This window comes from Leuciscus leuciscus (assembly GCF_965113295.1).
Source record: "Leuciscus leuciscus genome assembly, chromosome: 20".
Lineage (NCBI taxonomy): Eukaryota > Metazoa > Chordata > Actinopteri > Cypriniformes > Leuciscidae > Leuciscus > Leuciscus leuciscus.
Window position 1 is genome coordinate 34,153,936 of NC_138744.1, and position 26,732 is coordinate 34,180,667.

Genomic DNA, 26,732 nt, shown 5'->3' on the forward strand with positions numbered 1-26,732 from the left:
TCAACAATCAGCACTGTGTATGAAGTGTGTGCATGTGCGTAAATGACGTAAGAGGGAACCTGCAATGAATCAATCATCACATAAAGCAAAATAACAGGGATCAAAAACATTGAAATAGTCCGTCAGATGTCATGTTCGTTACAGCAGTATCTTGGAAAAATGAAGTAAAATCCGCTGACTGAATGAACCACATGTAAACGGGAGTGAAGGGGACGGGGCACAATTACATAATGAGTAACATGATTTGAAAAAAAAAATAACTAATGCAAATAACTGAAACCTACTGTTTATAAAAATATGTTTTTATATTAGGTGACTTTGTACTAATGCAACACAGTGAATGTAAATCATGTGTAGTCTCCCAGTGTTTTAAAGCACATCACGGGTAGTTTAGCATTATGTCATTAACAGACAACATGCATTTATATCCGAAATAATGTTTTTCTTGCATTTCATCATGAAAATACATGAGATCTGTGCCTACAAATTTTCAGCCAATTTTTTTTTTTTTTTTTTTTTGTGAATATGAATATGTGCAAAGGATTGTGGGTGATTGGAGGACACAAAGGATATACTTGTTCAAGACACGGCAAAATGGCGCAAAATGGAGCTTGATGACATGCACTGTAAAAAATTTCTAACCCTCCCAAATCAAAAATTTCAAGTGACCGATAACATCTAAATTTTTCAATTGGCCCAAGTGAAATTCTTGTTGCAATAGTCTGTTAACATTGGCTCAATGAGAAATAATACGTCAGACTAATTGAAAAATTTAGATGTTATCGGTCACTTGAAATTTTTTACTTGGGGATGTAATTTTTTTTTTACAGTGTGGCAGCCGAGATCCAGCTTTTCCGATTGAGAAACATCCATTACATGAGCTATCAGGGCAGGGAAATAATGGTCTCCTCAAAACGAATCTATCTCGAGCAGCGCAATATAGCGTCTGGTTTAAGACGTGCTTTTTTAGGTGGTTAATAATGGCACAAACACCAGTAAATTGACTAGCGCAAAGCTTAGTAAATCACCTAGCGTGATTCATTTAAATACTCTCCTCCCATAAATGTTGCGTCTGAAAGGGTCTGAAACATTTGCTCACCTGTCTAATAAAGTACATACAAGAGCTGTGTCTCTGTGAAGTCGTGACTCGTGAAGCGCTGTCAAGTCCAAGTTAGTCGCTGATATTGATCCTCGTTTTAGTTCTCCTTTTTTCCCAAAGTCTGCTTGCCATGGTCCATAATGTTTGAACGAAACAACAACAGCGTGCAGCCAGAGGTTACGCACTACACTCATTATGCACAGTTGTCCGGGTCTGTCGTCATGGTTACTATGGCAGTACTTGAGCGGAAACCAGGGATAACGCGGATATTACGTCAGTGACAGGCGACAAGTGAACAGGTTTTCCGGGACGGCCAATTATTTAAAATTGAAATTAAAAATCCTTGGGAACTTTTGGGATATTGTAAGTACACAACTGCAGGAAATATATCGCACTGTGCAAGTGATTTCTGGATATTTTATTACAAAATTCTTACATATTGTACCTTTAAATACTCTCCTCCCATAAATGTTGCATCTGAAAGGGAAACTCCTACAAATGCACATGCAATAATGTCAGCCGCAAAAATAACCGTCTACGCCTTTTCAGCCCTAATGTTTCATTGCGTGTCTTTAGTAAATCCTGTTTTTTAACGCCAAAAGAGGGTTTGCGCCGTTGCAATCTGGCCCCAAAGGTCTAAAAATGGACGGACATATCAAGTAAAGTTAAGTCACCTTTTTTAAATATATAGTGCTTTTTACAATACAGATTGTTTCAAAGCATCTTTACAGTGATAACAGGAAAATAATGCAACACAGTTTGTTTCTACTGTACAGCAGATCTAGAAGAAAATAGTGTCATAGTCCAGCTTAAGTCAGTTCAGTGATGGTTAATTTATTTATTTTTTTTGTAAAAAAGTTATTAATTTAGTTCATTTATATATGTTTCCTAATGTAAAAAAATATATATTTCACAAGCTAATTGAAATATTACTGCTAGCTTGAGACAAACACACTATAGGAGTTTAACTGCAGTTTCATCGATCCTTAAAGCAAGAGAGCTATCCGCGCTCAGCAACATACGCTCGTCCCCCATGTTTGCACTCGGGCATTCAAAATTACATTAATTACCATCTGGAGAGACAATCTCTACAACAAAAAAAGCACAACAACATCTGACTGCCAGGTACACCGCAAGGCATATAACACGCTAATGTATCCCATTACACCCCATTTGGCAGAATGGGTATTCTCTTTGTTGAATCCCAACACCGCTCCCAGATTTTGCACGGACGCGGCGTAATGGTTCTGGGCTTTATTCTCTTTCTTTATGAAAGATACGCGGGTAACCCTGCTGAGAGTCATTAGGAGAGCATTTACGCTGGGCCTTTTTACCCTTTTTACCCACAGACATTTGCAGTCTTGTTACCGAGGCGCTTTGAAGAGTCCTCAGAGATGCTCCGCCTGTAAAACGAGGCCTCGAGACACTCCAACGACACAGCAAAAGACCATCCAGCCCCTGCCTGGATACGCTGGTCATTTTTTTAAAGACGATATGGACTTTGTAATACCCCTTAAAGTAGATAGGCTTCGGGAAAAATGGAAGAAATCCCTGGCAGCCGAGGGTTGGACATGAAAAGCGGTCGTTTGGCCTGCTTTTGCGGAGCATGAAACTTGAATTAGCACGCTGTGACGCTAGCGGTGTTGGGGAAAATCACAGCTCTCTCTCTTGGCTTCTCCTCTCTGGCCTCCACATTACCATTCTGTCCTAAAATTGAATCTGCAACTGATTTGAATTCCACCACTGTATAACCTCTTATTTATTCATTGCTTTTCTCCCCCTACATACCATTAAATCTAATAATTCGTTTTCAATACTGCAACAGCACGGTCGGCCAACTCCACATCCTCGGGCTTGTGCTCCAGCCATGAAGAGTGAAAAGAAATCCAATGAGAACACGATCAATAATGTTTTAAATATCATATTCCGTCATTGCTTTGATAGCTAATGTCACGACTGCTCGTGTGAACCCTGAGAAGCTGTAGGTTCGGGCATTTATTTCGACAGCCCGCATAGATAATTCATTATTATAATGAGAACAGCCGATTCTACACACTTTTTCTTAAACACCTGCTACCTTGGGAAACCAACTGCATATTTAGGCTGATAACTGTGAAAAACAAAATCACCCAAGACTACCGAGACCACAGCTAATGCAGGTAAAAATAAAATATTACTGAATATGTGTGTATTAATGCTATTATTACTCCTAAGACAGACTCAAAATGTCAGGTTGACAATGCAAGTTCTCATCTTCTTTAAGAAGGTTAAAATAGAGAACCGGTGGATCATTTTCAAAATAAACAGATGATCACACAGCACAGTGAGAAAGACATGTTATTGATGTAAAAATATCTTGTGTTTGGAGATTCACTCACACTATGGAGAAGAAACACGCTTGATCAGCATTTTCATTATAAAAATTCATCTCGAGGAGCTAAACTATTCTAAACCTACGTCAAATAATTTAAAAAAGGAATATGATTTTCTGCACACATCTGACCTATGCTTATGTCAGATAACAGATGGGTCAGATCAGACTGACATTTTAGGGACACTCATTCTTATAACTATGAATTATTTATGTCAAAATGACAATGCAGAACACATTAAACAAGCTACGCCTTAAATCCTACGCCTTAAATGCAACAGACAAACACTGTAGCAAAGTGCACAAAATGTTCTTTTTTTATTTTTTTTATCAAGACAAATCCATTAATGGGTAAACATGTCATATGAGACTTATTCTTCAATTATGATGGCATAAGGCAGCGCTGTTACAGTATTCCTGCCCACGGACATTACTCATGCTAAACGCTCATTGGTAAATTTACAATCAAATGATACAAACTAAAAGCAGCTTTACTGTGCTCATTATTATCTGATGTATAAAACATAATCAAACAATTGAAGATAGTGGTACAAAGACCAAATTACAAAACAAACAAATGCTAATCGAGCGTCATTACAGAACCGTTGAAAGAATGAAAGGACAGTTTTATGCACAAAACCATAATGCAATTCAAATGGCAAAACCTCCAAAGAGGCGCACGTGCAATTACACTGAAGCATGTTTAGAACATTTAAATCAGATGTAACACCTGTGATCATCTATTGAAGTACAAAACGAGATTATTCCCAGGAAACAACTGTTCGACCACAGCAAATCAACTGAGTGGTTAGCTCCATATTTGGTCCACTGTTATATGATTTATGTGGGAATCTACTTATTGTTTTTTTTTTTAGGCACTGCCTTGATAAGTCACAAGGGGCTGCAGATGACACTTATTTTAACATGGAGAATGGATAAAACATATTAAATGGCTTATTGCTTGTATATCATAATATTTTTAACAACTTTAAACAAGGCTTAATTTACAGTCAGAGCTATCTGTTTAATGCAAGACAATACATGTGAAAAGGGGTACAAATAAAATGTAACTAGATATCATTACACTTTCCCCAGTTGATCACAGTACATGAAGGCATTTGTTCTTCCTCCCAACTCGTCACATATGGATGCTTGGTAAGGACCCCAATTTTTTGCACATTTTTATATTTCTTTCTATATTATTCATGTTCAATGAGTTTTTAGCATACTTATCTGCCATCTCATTTCTTTCTACTCCAACATGCGCTGGAACCCTAATAAATGAAATTGTGAAAATGCCCTGATTATTAATTCTATATATGCACTGCATTATTTCAAGAATAAGATCGTGTCTGCAGCTAGATTGGCCAAACCGAATGCTCTTAATGCTGCCAATGAATCTGAGCATATTGAATTATCGCTTTCTTTATACGTTCTTCCTCTTCCCGCTGGTCGGACACGACAACAGATACTAACTCTGCTGTAAATACAGAAAATCTGCAGTTCTTTTTTTTAATAACTGTTTCATGTTGCGGTATAACTACTGTTACTCCTGTTTTCTTAGATTCTGGATCCATCTGTACATAATTGTGTCACATCAGTGCACGCAGTCATACAGTATCTCATTCTCATTCAGATGAAGATATGCCGGACTCTTTAGCATGACGCAGTTGGTCACGAGAGCAAATACACTTCACAATCAAAGCTGACGTAAGGCTTCTTCGTCCAGCGGGTTTTGAACGTGTGCACAGGATCTACAGCAGATGGAGACGGCGATCGATCGATTCACACAAATCAATTGTTTGGCTTCGGAAAACTGTACGTTTTAAATAAATTGTGACTGTAGTCGTATCTGCCTGTTATATTATGTGTTTTACATTATGTGTCACACAAATGGGTTGGTTTAGGGGTGGGGTTGCTCAAACATTCACCTGATTTATATAACACTTTATTAGTCCCTTATATATTTCTGGCTGTTGACAGTAATTTTTTGATTGATGGAATGAAAAATAAGAGAGAAATCCAAAATCCCCTCTGGTAAAACCCTGACCTCTAATGTCAACAAAATTAAACGAATTCTTGATCCAATGTTCAGATTTCTGTTCTGGAAATTTGGACGAATGACTGAATATTTAATTCGACTCATTTGTTGAGCCATTTCATTTCAGAACACGCTGCTACTGAAGAGGACATTTCTGACTCTTTTTGAGAAAACGGTCTTTCAAGATGTGTACTGTAATCGCACGGACACAAATGCAACAAATGCAATAAAATAAACACTCAAATGTGTATTTTGGATGTTTTCTTTCTACTAGTCTGAGAAAAGACAAGTCCACGCAGGTCAACTGTCCAAACGCATTTCTCATCAGCAATGTCTCCAATCCAACCGAGTGCAAAGGGCTAACCTGGTTTGTCTTTAGTCAAGAATTTCTTGACATTTCGAGGGGTCTTTTTTGTTGAGAATGCAAACAAATCGTAAGTTCACCATCGTTGAACACATCAGACAAATCGCACTCATCTGTTTCTTCTGCTCAACATGCCCTTCACGAATCTCCATCCGTTTTAAAGGCCCTCACCCGGTCTTCACTGAGCAAACATGCAACGCCACTGCAAACTGTTCTTCTGCAACTGACTTCCACTTCTTATGTTAATGCAGTTTAGAGAGCAATCAGGATTTATTTTCCTCGCCCTCTCCTCTCTCGCAGCGACTCAGGTCTATCATCAACACAGACACGTAGTCCTCCGCACTAGCACGTTTAATTATACAAATTCGGTATTGTCACATTGTAATCTTCTCTGAGGGGACAATAGAAAGGAAATTTTCACAGGGCAAGACAGGAAAACCAGAAAAAAAAACGACTTGCATGCAAATGCATGAACAATGTAGGAACTAGATAATTGTAGAGGAAGGCTGCAGGAGAAAAGAGAGCTCATCTCTTCCTCTTGAATGGAAAGAGAGAATGTGTGAAGAGATGCCGCTGACAAAAACATTAGGGCACAGATCCAGCTAGACACAATTCTAGCTTTTACCCGAAGGGCTGCGGAGTAAATGCAGAGAGTTTGGGGACGGAGAAAAAAAGTAGGACTCCATTTTAACCGAACATGAACTTGCCTGTGGCTACAGTCGCCACTTCATTTAGAGAAAGATTAGATAATAGATGGCAGCCGCTGAAATGCAATTGCACACATCAAGGGGAAGGCAGCAACTTTAAATAAATAGATAAATTATGCACTTTTACAAGATTTAGAGATTATCCTACAAAACAAGAAGCTTATGCTTCCATTCGCTAAACGGATAAAGAACACCTACCAAAAAGAGTTGCAGTGCATCGTGGCAATATACAACACAACACATGTTAAATTTAACCAGAAACGATAATTATAAATGAAGGAGAATATGGGAAGCTTGAACACGCCCTGTAACTCGTGTAACTCAGCAGGATATTTATCTTCAACTTTGATATGATGTCCCCACTGCATGTTCTCTCTGCTGCAAAATGTGTTTTTGAAGTCTAAATCTGAACCCTAAACTATTTAAATGAATGTTAAGGCCAACGAGTGTGGTTAATATTGGGCTGAGTTTTAATCAGAAGGTTTGGTAGTGGTGTGTGTGTGTGTGTGTGTGTGTGTGTGTGTGTGTGTGTGTGTGTGTGTGTGTGTGTGTGTGTGTGTGTGTGTGTGTGTGTGTGTGTGTGTTTAGCTAGGACCCAAATGTCCCCACAAGGATAGTAAATCTTGAGATTCCCTGCTTTATGAGGACTTTCTGCTGGTCCTCACAAGGAAAATGTATTAATAAACATAAAAAAAAAAATGTTAAAATGTTGGTAACACTTTATAATAACAGCATAAGTAAACAGTTAATTCATCATTTATAAAACATTAATAGACATTATTAAGCAGTTTATAAATACAACTATACATGCTTAAGCATATATATAATGTATTTAATAATTGTATTTTCATACTTTACTAATGATCAGTTTATCAATTGTAAATGAAGTATTGCATTATTTACAAACCAGTTATTTAGGAGTTGTCAGTGGTTCATACGATCACTTAGAAAGTGTAATAAAAGGTAATTGCGAATTTTTATCTCACAACTTTATAATTCACTTTATAATTGAGGGTATAATTGTGTATAAAATGTGACTTTATAATTTGATAATAATAATATAATGCGAGCTTATATCTAATAATTCTGACTCTTTCTTTATATTTTGCAATTCAGACTTTATAAGTTGCAACTGCATGCTTGTATCACAATTCTGAGGGGGAAAACAGTCAGAATGATGCGAGATAAATAGTATTTTTTATTTTTTTTTCTTCCATATATGTCACATTGGTGTAGTAACACTGACCTCTATCACCAGTTACATGTGTTTATAGTTGATTGGAAAGGAAAGGTCAATCTAAGTTCACCTGCAAACAACTGCAAACAGTAACTTCTTTAAACCATAAGTCCAGCAGGTATTTGCCATCATTAAAGTCAATAATGTGAGTTTGTCTTCAGGGTTTGTTACCGATGTGCTGTCCTGTATTTCGTATTCCCTTGCAGTCTCTTTTTTGCACATGTTGTTCCTCTATTTGTCTGATAAATGTCTTGAACGCTCTGATGGATTGCCTAAGATTCAAGGCAGAAGTACACATCACAATGAAAAGAAACTTGCTCTGTCCCACAAGAATAATACACTAAAGAAAAGAACATCGAGTCCTTCATATAGATTAACAAAAGAGAAAATGGCTTTTTCCTCCTTTCATTTCCAGATTCTCTTACTTTCAATCATGTCTCCAAATGAAATTATTGTGAATGCTATTAGAGATGTTCTATTAAAATTGCCTTGCTAAAAAAGTCATTACAGCGCCTCCATTTTGTGATAGTTGAGAAAAGCTGGTTTCCATGTCATTCATTGCTCAGAACCTGACAGCCAGATAACAACTAGCACTTATCTATTCTGGCCAAACATTCCCACAATGCTCTGCCCTGACATTAACGCATGTCTGGCTGATGTCAGGGCAGAACACTGAGATTTCATCAACTGACCCTAACAAAGTACAGTAAACATTCATTCAGAGTTTATGTGCCATTGAGTAAAAAGTAACTCGTGCTCGTTCTAAATGCACAAAGGATAGCGTCGCGCCGCTTATTCAATACGCTGGAATTATGCAAAACAAATAGTGATGCCCTCAAAATCTGTGTATTATGAAATGCACATCAATGCAATTCATGCAATGTTGTCGTTGCAATCTGGTGTTCTTTACTAGTAGTTTATTAGTTGTTCATTTTCTGCAAACATATATTAGGCAATCGCTCTAATTTCAGCATGCGATCTGTAAACAGTCTAAATTTTGAAACCCATGCATCAACTTGCTAAATATGTAAAATAAATAGAAATATGTGGAAATAAGTGGAAATATAAATGTTCTAAATAATCAAATACAACAAAATACATTTGTCTTGCAATGTTCGATCATTCAAGATATATTACATTGTTGTGTTTCTCTCAACAGAAATTAATTATAATAGATATTATTGAATTGCAAATGCGGTTAATTTTAAGATTGGATTTGTTTTTCGTTAATTAAATCTATAAAAAGTTAGTTTATATATGAGGCAATATTAAATTTTGACCGACTGATTGATATTGATCTTTCATTAGACTCTTAATTACTGAATTAACTATTTACTTCAATTTAAGTTTATTATAATTATTTATGGTGAAGAAAAAGTCATCGGCTTTAAAGTTGTTGTTGTTTTTTTGTTTTTTTTTACTGCCCTATGAAAATGAACCATTGTTAGTATCCAGAATTTAAAGGCATTACTAAGATCATAGTAGTCACATGTATGAAATTTGTAATGGAAAAATATTCTAAATGTGCAAAAACAATAAAAACAACCTTGAATGAGAAAGCTGAAAAGTTGAAAGTTAATTTAAGGGAATTTAAGAGATAACATTACCATTTGCAATACAGTAAATAATAAATAAATAAATAAATAAATATTCCGCCAAAACACCATATTTCTACAGTGTCAGTGACTGCAATCTGGTTTCGTTAAGTGTCATCAGTCAGTCTTCTCTCACATAATAGGGAATTCCAGCAGGCCAAACAACTCACACTTTATCACTTGATTAATTAAGATCAAACCAAACTTGGGTCTTCAGGCGACAGTTTAAATCACGTCTGGCTAGCGCTCTTCTCAAAATGTTTACTCATCAGGTCATTACAGGCGGAGATAAGACGGTCTTTTGTGGCTGTTTGAACACATTCGACCACATGAGCGTTTACACTACGAGAGCAATCCAGTCTAATGCATTTACAACTACCTCTGGAAGGGGTTAAAAGTGGACAAGCTCCAAACATTTTAGACCGTTTTACACCTATTTAGCGTCGTCCACTTGTGATCTGATTGACCAAAACGCTTCTTAATACCAGGTGTAAACAGGGCCAAAGTGTCACGCTATTGAAATTCAAGCGAGACTTTGCGCTACAGTATTCCTCCGCCACTGTCATCCAAGCACCTGAATCGGCTCTTTAAAATGCTGCAAGTGCATTCATCTGCATCTGGATATATGCCTAAAATGCTCTTCTACATCATTTAATGAATGAGTGCTGCCATGATCAATAGAAATTGCACACAAACGTCTCCGTTCAATGAAAAGCAGTTTACTGCTTGTGTGGTGCTTATAGCAAATTGTATTTATGACAGAAAACTAGAGATTTGTGAATATGGCACAATACTGTATGAGACTAATTTACATAGAAATTAGGCACGTTTGTGCTGAAAACAATGAGAATTACTTTATTTACATATTGGTGCAGTGCTTTTTCAGTGCATTTAGCACCTGGTTAAACTGGATTACTGGTAGCTTTTGCAATGAAATGCAGTGTGCAAATATTATTAATCTGTTCAGTGAATTCACTCCTTTGTTTGATAAAAAACTTTGTTCGATTTGCTATAAAAATATGCAACGCAATATAAGCTGTATTGTTGATGGTCTGAACACTGTGTGCAGGGAACATTTCTGTCCTGTTATTTTGTTACCAACTCATCTCTTCATCATCCCAAATATTGTCAGGAGTCCACCGGGTGAAACATCCATCACCTTTTGATAATCCACCATAGACGCAACATTTGCGAACTGGGGCAAATTCACACAAGATAACTGATATACTTCAGGCTCGGCAGGACAGAGAAAGTCTTCCAATCACGAGGGCTTTGTCAGGTGTACCGGCATTACACAGCTAACATGTCAGCCAGCACTGTGAGGGCCAAGAAGCCAATCAGTCCCCAGAGGAGTGCGTTCCTTCTGAGGGGAGAGCACTCCGACTTGCCATCAAGACCTGGGGAAGGCAATCAGTGCTTATCCCCTCTAGCTGAGACAAATCAAGCCACTCAGATTACTGGAAAATCACAGAAAAGGTACTTTGAGTCTGACAGTGTCAGGAACTGATGTCACAGATCAGAGATGCTAAGATTGACTGACTGGTGAGTTGGTTAGTTGACTGACTGATTGGCGTGTTGGATGTTAGGGAGATTGACTGACTGACTGACTGACTGGTTGGTACAGTAGTTTGGGTGGTTGATGACTTGGTTAGTTGACTGACTGATTGGATTGTTGGATGGTCAGGTGATTGATTGATTGATTGATTGATTGATTGATTGATTGATTGATTGACTGACTGACTGACTGACTGACAGATTGATTGGTTGGTTCAGGAGTCTGGGTGGTTGATTTTTGACATACTCTCTTCAACATAAAATGCTTTGGGACACACTTATTCTAATCCCACATACTATTTAGGATGGATAGTATGGACACTGAGACGCAGGGTTGGTTAGATGACTGACTGATTGGCACGTTGGATGATCGGCCGATTGATTTACTCATTGGTTGATTGATATCACTAATGTCACAGACCAGAGTTACTGGGATTGACTGACTGGCTAGTAATGTAGTTTGGGTGGTGGATGAGTTGGTTAGTTGTCTGTCTGACTGACTGATTGGCTTGTTGAAACAGGAGTTGGGTGTGGTTGGTGAGTTGTGCTGTGTCCTAATTCGCCTACTTATACTACGCTCTAAAAGTACATACATTTGAGTGTTTAGCAAAAGAGTAGAGAAACTTTGGGACAAACTAGCACGTCATACAATAGCGTCTTTAACGGTTGTTCTCTGTCGCATCCTGTCACAGTAAACACGCCTGTCAATCATCTTGTCACAGTAGAAATCATCCAGGTTTCATTTCATTGAATTTCCAACCGTATCAGAGAGAATTGCAGAAGCACGTTGATCTGCAGTTGCTGGTCTATCATGTGGACTCTCCTCATATTAATGCATATTTATGCATTTAAAAGTTAATGGCCAAACGGATCTTTATAAAAGTCCACATTGTTATTGCATTTGAAATATAACATGGATAACATTAAATATATATTTTTTTTTTTTATCAGGTTAAACTTTGATTATTAGTCATTCAAACCCGTATCTAAACCTCTCACTGTCGTTTGTGCATATCTGCCATGTTTTGTTTGTTTTTTTAACACTTTTTACTTGTGTTTGTACTTCTGAACCAAATCCTCATCCAAAGCGCAATGGATTGTGGGCAATATTAGACTTTAAAGTGTGCACGGATCCACACTCAGAATATCTACCAGGAATAGTAGACCATCTAGGGATTTTTGACATACTTATTCTATTCTCACATACTATTTAGGATGGATAGTATTGACATTGGGAAGCAGGGTTGGTTAGTTGACTGACTGATTGGCACGTTGAATGATCGGGCAATTGATTGACTCACTGGTTGATTGAAATCATTAATATGACAGACGAGAATAACTGGGATTGACTGACTGGTTGGTAATGTAGTTTGGGTGGTTGCTGAGTTGGTTAGTTGACTAATTGATTGACTGACTGACTCACTGGTTGATTAATTGGACCACTGATGTCACCGACCACGGATTGACTGACTGGTTGGCTATGTGGTTCACTTATTAATTGATGTATTGGTTGGTTAGTTGATTGAGGGGATGATAATCATTTTCATGTTCCATCTGCTGATAAAATCCTTAAACATGCACTTGAGCGCAGACCCAAATGGCAATAGGGCCATTATATAAAGATGTGTAATTGGCAATCATTACTCAAATAGAAACATTATAATCCAGCCAGATGAGGCAGGGGTTGGATGAGTAAGTGAACAGACCATTGTGTCCCAGTGGGGATTACAACCATTTGCACATGCTGGATAGGATTAAATTTGCAATTTGACAGGATGAGGTCTACTTCGCAGTTGAGTCCCCCACAAAAACACTTTCCGTTTCAGAGAACGTGGTGTGTTTTTTCTCAGGACTTTGAAACGCTCAGCCCTGCATCGCTGATCTTTAAGGAAAAGAGATGAGAGGGCTGAGGACGAGGATGTGGAGATCGAGGGATGAAGGAATGAGGAAAGAAAGCCATTCTATATCATCGTGAGACCTCTGAAAAACAAGTTGACGTGTCGAGAGTTTGAAAGGGCTCAGCCTTCCCAGTTACACTTGATCACACTGGTCAGGAAGCCCCATAATTGGAGGTAATATCTTCTCAAGTCTTTCTTTTCAAGTCTGTCAGCAGCTCTAACAGATCTCGGTCTCTAATAGGCCCCATCCCGCAGACGCTCGCTGTGTGGATTCTGTCATCTTTGTAGAGTTGCAGCCACACCGGATTCTGCCCGAGCACTAATGCCTATTTCTATGCACGAGGCGTTCCAGATGTCATTACCGGCTGGGAAAACTGCACAAAGACCCACTGATTGTCCCCTGGCCTAGACGTGCCTCTTTCTTTTCAATCACTGCTTCGTTTCATGTTGTTCAATCACAGGGTTTCATTCATCCTTTTTAAGACCCACAACCTGGAGTGAACTAATGTCAAACATAACCGATGATTTATCACTGAAACTTTAACGTGTTCATGTGTGGATGATGACTTTTACCACGATGGACAAGTGCGCAAATGCAGACATATAAACTGGGTGACTTTTTGATAACTCAAGGCACATAACCTCACAACCAGCAGCTAAATAAATGCCCGATACAACAAAGATGAATCTGAATATGAAAAATGTCATAGTTATAACAACATCTGAGTTTGCTTGTGTGTGGTTTCCTGCCTTGACTGTCCATGACATTTAAAAGGAAATCGATTTACGCATTCAAAAAACATTGCCGTTTCTGAGCTTTATAGTGGTCCAATCTTTATGCGGTACCTTTCAAAGTCCAGACATTGCATTATTGTCAAGGGCGGCAGCAAAAGCCCTTGTTTTCTTGTGTTTATTGGTAATCTTTTAGCTCCTCAGATCAGAGTTCACCTTGCTGCTCTCATCTGCTGCCTGAATGACTCTACACTACCTCTGACATTTCCCATACTAGCTGTTGGCTTACGGTTCAGTAATAGCTTTGTGTTAGTGCCTTACAAGCTAGTGCATATTGTATAGACATGCCAAGATTAAATGTGTATCTCTCAAAGCAATAAATCATTTCAGTATACAGTTTTCATGAGGTGCATAAGCAGTCTTAAATGTTACTTACAACTCAAATGCAGAGTGTTTTGATAAACCATTTATCATGATGAATAAACCAGTGCAACCACAACAATGCATGGCAAATTAACGGCATTTGTTTCATTGCGAAATTATTTTCTTTTCGGAACTAAAGCAGAATGAATATTTATTTATCTTACTCTTTAAAGCTAAATAATACCCATTGATTTCCAACTCTGTGTATTCATGCAAATTTCACGACCTCAAGTTCACATCTGATGTCGATCAATGAACAGTGTGGTAATTAAATCAGCTAATTATTCTTTCACCATCATTCTGTATTCAAACGTATTGTTCAACACAGTCTATTTCCATGCAGGGACTTGTTTTTATTGGATCTCTACAGTGCTGGTGATCTTTTAATCTGCAGTTCATTATTTATTTCCTACAGGCAAGAACATAAAAACTGCCTAAGTCGCAAAATGAACAATCTCAGGCCAGAAAGTGAGACTCCAAGCAAAGTTCTTATTGTTTTTTTACCAAACTTGTCAAACACTGTTGGATGTACTCATCAATTACCATTACAAGACTGACTTCTTTTCCGGGAAAATGTATATTGCTTATATAACATCTCACCCTCTTTTCACTTGCAAAGTGCTGTTTCTTTGGAGCATCCATTTGAGATGCTCTGGGACTCGTGGGTCTCTTGACCTCCACCACCACTATATCTGAGGTCAACACTCTCCGCTCCCACTCTAATCTCTCCTGCTACACAAATGCATAGAGAAGTATATAGAGAAAAACTGGATGGATAAAAAATAAAAATAAAAGCTTTGTTGCTCTTTAAAAATGACCATTTTATTAATGGTTGTTCAAGCAAACCTACCAATTATCTAACTGCACTTCATTTATGAAAGTTGCAGTCCATCTTTCTAAGCTGATCTTTTCAAATAAGTATCTTCAGGGGAATTGAACAAATCTGATGCAAAGGCCTTTTATTGCAGGAATGCTGAAACACACAATAGTAAAGTGCATGCTTCCCAAACCAGAAACTTTCTACAGCACTTGTAGATTCTCAGAAGGACAAAGGAGACGTGGGAGAAAAGAACTGTTTCTCAATAGAAATTCAAAGGCAGTTCTCATTCAGCTAAGCTGTGGTTGACCTCTGCAGACCTCTTTGAGTGCCAGTTAACTGATGATCACAATAACTCATGTCTTGCCCGTAGATCACAGGCTAGCAGTTGCAACAGGAGCCTATTAGGAAAGCAAGTCGAGTTAAGTTCCAGGTACTTCAGAATGACTACCGGATATCTGTTAGCATTCCTACCATGAACCTCATTAGTGGCCATTTTACCCGAGCTGTTTTTCTTATTATGAGATTGTGTTCCTTGAGCCAATCTTTTACTTCCGGCCTTAGAGTACAATGACCGGGAGGGGACATGTTCGGTTCACTTAGTTTTGTCGTGGCCACAACATATAAACTTGTGATAATAAATCGTGGCCACGAGATCATTTTGTTGAGGTAATGATATCATTATGTCGTGGCCACGCGATGTAAAGTCGTGGCCTCGAGATCATATTTTGAGGGAACGATATATTTTTCTCGTGGCCACGACTTCATATTTTGAGAGAACGACATCTATTTATCGTGGCCACGAGTTATGTTGAGGGAACCACACCGGTCAATACTGTACATACTGTACATATACAGATGAAATAACATTTCACTTTGAATTAGGAATGTCATATAAAGATATAGTGCGGTCTCTGGCATTAAGACATGAGTACGTAAGTCAAAGACACCTGAAGCGCATTCTTAAGTTGAATGGGCTTTTTCATCAGAAATTTGCTGACTTGAATGAAATACTCGGGTCACGAATAAAGTCCCGTTTAAGGCAATAAACAAAAAACAAATTCTGAGAAACTTAAATGAACAAATAACAAAGTAAATTATGACCGGGGTAAAAGGAGGAGCCCGTGTCGCGTGTGAAGATTCAGTTCCCACGTTATAAAACTGGTAGCCACGAGAAACGGATGTCGTTCCCTCAACATACGATCTCGTGCCCACGAGATATTATGACGTTCCCACGACTTAATATCACGTTCCCACGAGTTTATATGTTGTGGCCACGACAAAACTAAGTGATCCGAACATGTCCCCTCCCGGTCACCGTATAAGAGCATGTCTAAGAGGAACGTTTTATGCCTCAGCTCTTTCATACCTCAAGGTTGTCTCAAATGCTTCTCCAAATCTGACATTAAAGATCAAAAAGTTCACAAAAGGTGAGAGACAGAGATAAAAAATGTGGATAGAATAGCTCAGATAAACTGGTCATATAAAATGTCATATTTGATTGCAAAATTGGCACATCTGAGTACAGTTTTACAATGATGTACAATCATTTCCGAAGATGTAGTGATGTTTCTTAAGAACATCTTAGATAAAAGTGAGTTGTGTACTTTCTGCTTCACCAAATGAAACTGCATAAACAAATGACTTCCTGAACTGTCTGACACAGTTGCACAAACAAACAGATGGCGCCCCAAACTGACACCACTGGGTCAAAATCATACAAACAGAGAAATGTTTCAGTGGTTTCTAGGGTAATCAGCCTACAAAGGGCTTACTTAAATCTGTCTGTATATTTAGCTGGAAGACGAGACAGTATTAAAAAATATATAAAAATCCTCTCTCTCAAAAAAAAGATTTTTGCTGTTTGTTAAATTTACTTAGGCTAATTAAAAATAAGCTAAACCATGTTGTCACTTAATTTCATTATGTTTAATCCACTTACATTTGTAAAGTGCAAGTTATCTGAACCCTTTAATGTTTGTTACTGCACATTTCATTTTTGTTGGCATTAACTTGACAGTGGATTTCTGATTAGATTAGTGTGATTAGATCAGAGGAGTGAATGTTGAAATCAAAGTTGTCATGAAAGGGAAGTTGTGCTCGTCTTTTTTTCCCTATAGTGACTTATATCCGAGTGAAACGCTTCTGGAACAAGAACAAATGTGGGTGTGGCTTGATTTTGTCCGTGGGGAGTTGATTGGCTGGTTGGATGGTGGTGGTTTGCTATTGGCTGATCTCATGTGAGTGACAGGTTGCCCCACCCTCATCATCAGAGAAGAGAAGAGATGCTGCAAGAGGGAGTTATTCTGATTCACTTGTTAGTATTTATTGTTCTGTTTATGTTTATGTTTTTTTGAGTTGTGCTTTATTGTGGTGACTACACAATGATACGGCTTAACTCGACAAGAAATAACTGAGCTAATTTCAATGCAGAACAGTCTCTTATTGTTTTACCCGCCCATACATTGTAGTATTTTTTTTTACTTCTGCATTTAATTATAATTGCATCAGAAAAAGTATATTATTTCCGAGTGAAAATCACATAAGTCAAATGAAATTGAAGTGAACTAACTGAATTAAGTTGAGCAGCTCAACACTATTCAACTCTGTGGAAATGTGTGTCAGAATTTTATTAAGTTAGACTAACTTTTTTTTAGTGCATCTAATATTTCACATATCAAAATAGTTGCACACTTAGACTTTAGCAATTCAAGAAAAAATCTCCATTTGGTCTCAATATAATCTCATTAGAGCCATAATAATAAAGAAGAAATAAAAGGAATCTCTTTTGCGAATTTTCATTCCAACCTGGTGGGAAATGTCATAGTTTTATTAAGTTAGGCAAACAATTTTTTAGTGTATCAAATATTTCACACGTCAAATAAATTGGAGACATTTCTGAAGGTTAAGTCTGAACTTGCTTTCAATTTATTCTCACTGCCTAGTCGAACTAATTGAGATAATAGGAATGTCTTTTGTGCATTTTCACTTTCACCTCCTCACATGTACATTTAAATCAATATACCGTAATGTCACCAATGCTCAGTGAAGCTGAAGGAAACGTGATCCGTACGTATGTTTCTGCAGGCTGTCGGCAGACAGAAAAGGCAGCTCGCATCAAACGGAGGGAGTGTGTGAAGGGGGAGTGTGTAGGGGGAGGACTTGAATGCCACACTATTTGAAAAGCAAAGGGGGAAAAATGGGCTCTGTTCTATTTTGCTCGGGGCAATGCACAAAAGAGGCGAGCGCAGCAACGTGGCAGGTTTTTAAATTGGGATCAAAAGGTTTGAGCTAATTAACAAACTAAATAAGAGTCTCCCAAGCTCCGTCTGGCTCCAGCGTTCTCACAGCAGAGATCAGCGTTCGCTCTTCTGGTCGCTCGCACCACTGAGAAACGGTCTCCGCTGTTTATTCTGCGAGCCGCTGCGACCCGAGACCGGGTTTTCCCGTTTGGACGGTTTAATTCTGTTTGACTTTCCCAGCAGGGGCCGGTTGATGGGAGCGAGTGGGAATCGGATGCGTTGGACAGGCGCTCGTAATAAAGACAAATGGGTGGACGTGACATTTGATTCTGTCTGCTGGTGTTGCACCTCCCACAACTAAAATAAGAGTAACGCAGAGCAAGAGTGAAATTGAAGGAGCGAGACGGAGAAAACAACTACATTGACAAGCTATGTATTTTTCCAAGCCGGAAGGTCACACACATCCAGGGACAACGGCCCACCGTTTGTGTTGATGAAATCAGAGAGCTGGTGTATTATCCTCCGAGGAAAGGAACGGGTGTATCGGAGTGAGATTAGTCAGCTTATTATTTATTATAAAGAGCATATGTTGCTGAAAGACCTAGCACACACTTTGCAGTGTGATATGAAAACACCATCTGTTGGGAGAACACTCTTGGTGAAAGGGAAGACCTCGTGTGTCAGTGAATTAGTTCACTCTCGTGCCACTGTCGTAATGTTATCTCTATTTACTGCTATGACCTTTATATAAAACTACAGAAAGAAGGAGGCAAGTGTACATGTGTAGCTCAACCCTTCAGAAAAAGAGGTTTGTTCAAGTGTGCTATTACTGTAGGGGAGAGCAGGGCACGACCTAACGCTTTTAGACTTTCTCAGTTTGTGTAAACCTACTTAAGGTTCAGAGTATTTATGTGTTACCGCACTAATTTCACACGTGTCTAGTACAATTATGTGGTTTTGTTTTATTAATACAGTGCATATTTTTTCCTGATTTACCCCCAAAGAATGGAAGTGAAATGTGACAACATGCCCCATAGTACATTGTAACATGAGCATATGACAGATTAAAATGTTATCTGATCTAATCAAATAAGTATACAAGACAAACTACAATATTTTGTCAATAAAATACAATTATTAACTTTTTTATATAAAAAAATGGCATTTTTTATAATATTGTTTTTATTTATTTTTTAGTTTGACAACAAACACGGCAAAACACAGCTATACAGCATAGTTCAAAACATAATAATAATTCATAATTTCTGAACATTGGCTCTCAGTCTTTATTCACCTTTTTCTCATGGTTTCTCAATAGAATTCATAAAAGTATAGAATAGAATATCATAGTTAGGGCTCATTGTAATGCAGTGTGACAACATGCACCGCCTTTGCAACTAGGATTTAAACCCGGCTAGTGTCTTAGCAAAGCATTAAATAACTATTTCAACTATTAAATAACAGATCGGGGATTAAAATAATATCAGATTTGTCTAATTTTAAATAAACAAAAAACAGAGATGAAAAATTATCATAAGACATTTACTTTTGCTATGGTTAAATAAATATTCAGTGATATCTTCCAAAGATTTCTGAATTTTGGCACAATTTCTTCTCTATATTGATATGGCAAGTAAATACACTAAGTTTCGTCATGCTAGCATGTGTGGAAGTATTTAAAACAAGTGTGTTACCACTAGCCCTGCGTTAGTTTATGCCCCGCTCTCCTACATTTAAACTAAAAACAGGAATGTACTTCTCAGAAATACACTTAAAATTACACTTAAGTATACTTGACTTACACTGACAGAAATGTCTAAGTATAATTGGCCTACACTTAGTCTTTTGATTAAGATATAATAAAAAATATATAAGTATTCTAAGTATACTTGACTTGTAGTTGTGTTTACTCTTTTGATTGAGATGTTGATTTGTAAAGACGACAGATATGTTCTTAATTCTGAGAATGTGATTTGTGTGTAGTCTACTATAAGTGTGATGTTAGGTTCACTTGAAGAAAACTTACAAGTATGATTGCAGTATAAAACTGCTAGTTTACTGAGAGTATACTACAAAGAGTACTTTCATAAACTAAACAATGTGCTACAAGTATTTAACTATATAGTAGACTATCAGTTCCTATAATTTCACTTGTAGTATAGTTGCAGTACAAACAAAACACTAACTAGTTGTGCACTCAAAGTTTACTACTGTTACACTTAAAGTAGGCCTATATTTAAAAGTATATTTTTATACACTAAAAAGTGGGCCAATTTAGTCGCATGTAGTACTGAAATTGTACACTTACAAGTATACTACAAGTACGTTGATATTAGTATGCTTTCTACATAAAGTTTACTTAAAAATATACTTATATAAAATGAACTGTATCACTCCGCTGCCTTTGTGTGCGTTTCTCGAAAGTTTGTGTTTTCTTTAGCTCCATGATTCCTTAATAGTGAGGAAATGGAAGATCCTGAATGGAAAATCCAATCAACAATGCATGCATAGAAGTCCCCGCCCTACATGTTTTTCAATACTCTGTCTCAATATAGAAGAAAAGATCTGTCGTCAGGCCCGGGGTGGGTAATCGGGAGAATCGGGAGAATTCCCGGTGGGCCGCTTCACTTTTGGGCCGGTCGAGGACATTTTTTTTTTTTTTTTTTTTCTTCACATTTGTCACGTTAGTTACATTAGGCTACACACGTTACGCATTCTGACACCGCAGCGCGCAGCCTCTGCATGGGTTGTACCATGTGAGGGAGTTCTCCCCTCCCCTCCTATAGAGTTGGTTGGGTCCAGCCCGTCTTTTCCAAAACGTTTTCTCAGGTAGGCTACTGCGGCACCGCCGGCGCCTACCAATAGCTGGGCCGGCCCTACAGTAACGGTCCGCGTCAGGGAGGATGGATGGGAGGAAGAGGCCAGGAGGTATGGAAGCTTGTTTCCGCCACAGAATAAAACATTTTAAAAGATAATTGCGACTTTTTATCTCGCAATTCTGACTTTATTTCTCAGAATTGCAAGATATAAAGTCAGAATTGCGTGAAATAAAGTCGCACTCGCACTTGCGTGTTATAAAGTCAGAATTGCGAGATATAAAATCTGAATTGAGTGAAATAAAGTCGCAATTGCGTGTTATAAAGTCTAAGTGAATTATTATTTAACCTTTACATTATTTGTTGAACCATGGTATTAATACAAACTACACAATAGTAAGAGTTGAACTGTTGCTTCATTTATCCAATTTGGAAAAAGTGCTAATTTGGAATTCCACCATGGGCCGGTCTTGGCCTGAAACTCCCGGGCTGAAAAGTGGCCCCACTCCGGCCCTGTCTGTCGCTACTTCCATTTCATTGCGACTTTAAAACTCATGTATTTTTTAATGTTGAAATTCTTTCTCTTCTTCAGCTTAATATGCAGGTGAAGCCATTCGATTCGTAAACTGACAGTAACATTGGCTCAACAAATGGCGTGAGTTTAGGGTGAGACTGCATATTTGTCAACTGCAGAAATCTGTCTGAAAAAGTAAAACCTGTTGAATGCAATTACGATGCTGGTAGTGCACAAATTACACACTTCACTTTACCTTATTGCTATGATTTAAAAAAAGACAGCATTACATATAACATTAGCATAAAATAATAGCTATTTGCCAATTTCTGATAACCAAAAGCCAGCACAGACTAAGAGACAGTCAAAAAGGAAAGTCATTTTAGAGGTTGACATTTATTCGATTTTTTAACTTTAAATAAAAGTGTGATAGGAAAGCTTGTAAGGATCAATCCATGCTTTTCAAAATGCTTGATTACCAATGCTTTGGGTGTGTCAAAGTCCTTTCATACCCTCAAACCCTTGCAATTATGCTCAACATAATGCATACATTTTCAGATTAAGTTTCAAACTCATGTAATGGAGATTTTCTGCTGCATTAACATAATCAACATGATGTGTGTTACTATATGCACCATTTCGTTCCCTTTCGTTTCAAATCTTTTGTGTAGCTACATATTGAATTTACGTGCGAGCATGCGTGTGTGTGTCTAGTCGGTCTTTAAGTAGATCTCAGCTTCAGAATAAAAGATTGACACTGATTTGAAAGAAGAGAGTACGGAGCATTTGATTCAGGGTTTCATGCGAACAAACCCGACATCTGGTCGCTCTCATTACCGGCACTGAAGCTAATCGGCAGGCCATAAGTGTGCTGACTCCGTAAATGTACAACAGCTTCAGTGAAACCACACAGCTGTGTGCGTGTGTACAAACCACATGCAGTTCGGTGTGCGTGTGTGTGAGACACTGGCGCTACAGTGCTCGTGCACGCGTCTCGAACCCCTCCGTGCACCGTCCCGCATCCGCGATTCACGCGCGCGCACATCGACCTCTGGTCTCTCCAGGGAGAGTTCTAGCTCGCCCATGACAGCTTATAGATTAAATTTGCACAAAAATTAAAAAATTCATTTTCACTCTGCAGCTGATGGCCATTTTATACCGATGACACAATTCTTGTTGTCAGCTTCTTTAGAAATTTATCTCCTCCTCCTGCTCTTTTGTCATGCGGGAATTCACCGCACGTGAAACACGTTTAGGGGACACAAGCCTCACAAACTATCATGTGCTTTTAATGTGAAGAGCATTTTAATAAAAAATAAAAATAAAATAAAAATGAGAAAAGTGCAGAGATACAGTTATATGAAGCATCATTATACAGAACGTGTGTGTGTGTATGTGTGTGTGTGTGTGTGTGTGTGTGTGTGTGTGTGTGTGTGTGTGTGTGTGTGTGTGTGTGTGTGTGTGTGTGTGTGTGTGTGTCAAATACACTGTACTATGAACACGTGATGTGGATTTGCAGCCCATTTGTGTTTTAAATTAGTGCAAGAGTCTCTAGTATGAAACAGCCAATAGTAGCTTTTAGCTTTTTAGCTTTTTAGTTTTTCTTTTTCTTTCATATATATATATATATATATATATATATATATATATATATATATATATAGGAAAAAGGCTAAAATAAAAGTGGCACATAACTGTGTGTGAGATTGATTAACTGGTCATAATGAAGCACTGTAACTCTTAGGTAGATAAAGCCATTGATTTTTCAATAAATCTTTCTTTGGCGCTGATTCTCTCATTTAAAGGCATTACATTTATTCCATTATTCGTATTCTTGAACAACAGATGAGACAGCTTAAATGCACTAGCAAAAACCCAAAAGTCTCTACATTTATAAAGGCGATGCGTGTAAACTTATACCAAAATGCTCGAAAAATCTAATTTAAATTGGCCATTTCTGAAGGTCACAGTGTACAAGACAAATTCTTTAAAATTAGGATAAAAAAAAAGCCAAATCTCTTGAGAGTTCATCATTATTTTTCAAGACATATGCACTACTCTGCAGTGACATTTGGATGCGATCCAGAGCGTTCGCTGCCAGAACTGGAGTGGATTCTGATAGGCTGCAGCTGCCCTGAACGATATTGAAAGGATTGAGTGACAGCACTGAATCCAAACTACACTAAAAAGTCAAGCTGGGTATTGAAAACCCATTGAGTTTGACCCCAAAGGTTGTTTTTGGATCTGCAGTGATTGGACGACTGTCATGTGACATAATGAAGGATAACGTGGCCCTACTGAGGTCATTTCAGACCTTAAAGCACATATGTGTCAATGTACAGTACATTAGATGCTGCATTCACCAGTTTGCAATTCTTCTACATTATACATGTTTTACTCCTGGCTTCAGTATATCTCAACAGGATCGGTTTTTGCCATGCCAAACTAACCATGCCGATCGCTAAATCACTCCAAAACAACATGGATCTAAATACTTAGAGTTCACTAAATCCTACGGCTCCACCACAAACAAACGTTGTAATACTGTAACGATACACTGCATTGTGCTTTTCCAAAGCGGATCCCGTTCGAGTTTCATAGCAGGAGGGCAACACAGCTAATAACACACAGGCACAGCGGAAATGCTCTTCCCCTCGACATTTACAGTCTTGCGGAGTGAGTTTGATCGACCATCTGGCCTCGGAGAAGTGCGTTGTAAAAACAGTGAAATCAATGGAGGCATGTCTGCTGTGGATGCCCACCATTACACAGCCCGTGTTGATGGTGTAACACTTAAACTAGCACACGGATCTGCCTCCCTGCCTGCTCTCTTCGGACACAAGCCTCTCAAATTCATTTCCATGCTGACGACGGGGCAAACTAACAGAAAGCCCTCTGCTGGATCCAGGGTGGACCAATGCCTTTACACATACACATTTACCCAGCAAGCTATTCTGCGTTTAAAAGACATCTAACAGCATCCAAACACAGCCCTGGCGTCTAGGCTAAAACAAGGCAAAATTTGGGCTGTCAGAGAAAATTTTATAGACATCTAAACCATATACAAATAATAGACTAGTCATCAATTATTAGATCACAAAAAAATTAAATGAGTGAAGGAATGAAACCAAACATCTTGTAATCACTGTTGACTTTGCTTACATGATGGAATATCATACATCTCACAAGTTATTCTGGCAAAAATGACATGTAACCAAATTCAAGGTTATTTTGGCTAGAAGTGTGTTACTCATAGCCGTATATCGGGTCTATAGTTAACCGAGACGGTGAAATGACGGCTTTTGCTTGTTTGGTAGTTTATTTTGCTGCTCAAATTGTGCATGATGGGAGAAAAATGCACATATATACACTCCCACGAAGTCATGCATACTGATGATCATATCTACAGGGGTTCTTCAGAAGTACACACTGATCAGTGCTTTATCTGTCTACTTTAGGATATTAGTGCACTTCTCAAAGCAGATTTGACTCAATTCATACACCTGCCACATTATTTTTCATTTCAAATGTGCCGTATATTAAAGCAGCTGTTGAGAAAACATTTCCGTTTACACTGCCGTGAAAAAAAAAAAAAAGAGAGAGAGATCTGAGCTGTCAAAAATCACAAATCTCCAGCACAATGTCATTGAAGTCACAGCCAGAGTCATCAATCACATCCGTCGAGAAAGAACCAGAACATGCCAAGGAAACACATTCCTCTAAATGTTCCCAAATAACGGGGTCTTATTAAAAATAATTAAAATCCACATTGCAGTGATTCCTTCAGAAGAGAGAGAAAAAACAAAGGAAAACAAAAACAAAATGTAGTTCATTTACATGTAGTGCCAAACTATTATGGAATTAAATGTAAAATAGAACTACACAGAACAAACTAAAGTCATTCTGTGTGTATAAATGTTCTATTTGAGCTTCATGAATGTGCCACTCTCTCTTTATGTGCTGGGGAAGTTGGAGGCTGTGCTTGGACATGTTAATGTCTCATAATGACATTTAGAGCCATTTTTCTGCATTGCATCGAACCACTTGTCAAAAGTGATCTGCCTTCAGACAAACCTGTATTGATCTTTATTGGGCTCCTGTCTCCACGCGCCACACATATTTCAGCTTCTCAGACGGAGAAAAATCTCTCGTTGTCAGGTTGCATGAGTGCACTATTTTTCACTGTATTAGCGAGGACCTTCAGTCTGGCGACACGGTGCGTAAAGCTGAGGTTTCCAGGCAAACTTCAGCGCAATGTTTCCCAGCTCACCTGTTAAGACTGTGAACTTATGAATTTACAAGAAATACCGCAATGCCACTGTTCTCGCCAAATGTCACTAATTCCACGTGCTATATTTTCAACAGTTAACATTTTTCTCTCCAAATGTCTGTGAAATCACGAAATCAATGCAGCACCATCTGTTCCGGAGACGCACGGCACGCGCATCTACATTTCTAGCGCTTAAACAGTCCGTGCAAGACATTTATTTCACTTTATTGAATACGAAAGGCAAACTAACACCAGGTCGACCCAACCAAGCACTTTAAACACTCATAAAAACATTCGATCAGTCAGATAAAGAGTCCGTGTCCGTTACGCATTCTCTTACCTATCCGTATGACATGGGGCATCCCGAAAGAGCTGTGAATCCAGAAGAGACCCACTATAATCGCGCTCCAGTATTCCACATATTCCCTCCTGTTCTTCATGACTGGAAAACACTGGGATCAATCCAAGGAGCTCTCCAAAAAACTGCTCATCAAATGTTAAATGGCTGGGAGTCATATGAGGATTGGACTGACTGCGACAGATTTGCTCTCATTGTAGTTGGTTTGAACACGAGCTCGCTGTATTAATGATTTTATTCATTAATTTGAGTGCGTGAGTGCGCGCGCGCTCGGGTCTCAGACGGAGCTCGGGATCCACCTGCGAGTCTGAGCTGCTGAAATCTGCCTGCAGGAGTCCCTGTATCCCTCTGAATCCCTGTATCCCTGTATCTCCTCCTACCGCTGATGCCGCAACAACCGGGCTGGAGTCCCGCGTCAGTGTGGATGGGGACTAACGCTAACGCTGCGCGTTACACCGGCCGCGTCGCGCTGTTCGCGTATTGCGTGCTGGCAGAACTGCGCAGAAAGACATCGACCTGTCAAATATCTGGCCTTCACAGTTGGGTTCAACAGTGCAGGATCACATTGAAAACATACGTTTTTTTTTATTTAGACTTGGATGCAAAGTTTTAGGATTTCTAAAATGTTAAACAAAATGTGCAGATAGGCTACATGATGTAAATGTGAGGTGAAATCATTCAGATTCAGCGTAGT

At 38.5% G+C, this 26,732-nt stretch overlaps 1 protein-coding gene across 1 annotated transcript in view; it reads right to left on the reverse strand.

The window, feature by feature from the left end:
• Positions 1–26,387, reverse strand: part of grik3 (glutamate ionotropic receptor kainate type subunit 3) — a 157,119-nt gene extending 130,732 nt beyond the window's left edge. The window contains exon 1 of the mRNA XM_082150269.1: positions 26,021–26,387. Coding sequence (XP_082006395.1) covers positions 26,021–26,120 — 100 coding nt within the window. The 5' untranslated portion in view covers positions 26,121–26,387. The remainder of the gene's footprint in view (positions 1–26,020) is intronic.
• Positions 26,388–26,732: the final 345 nt, after the last annotated feature.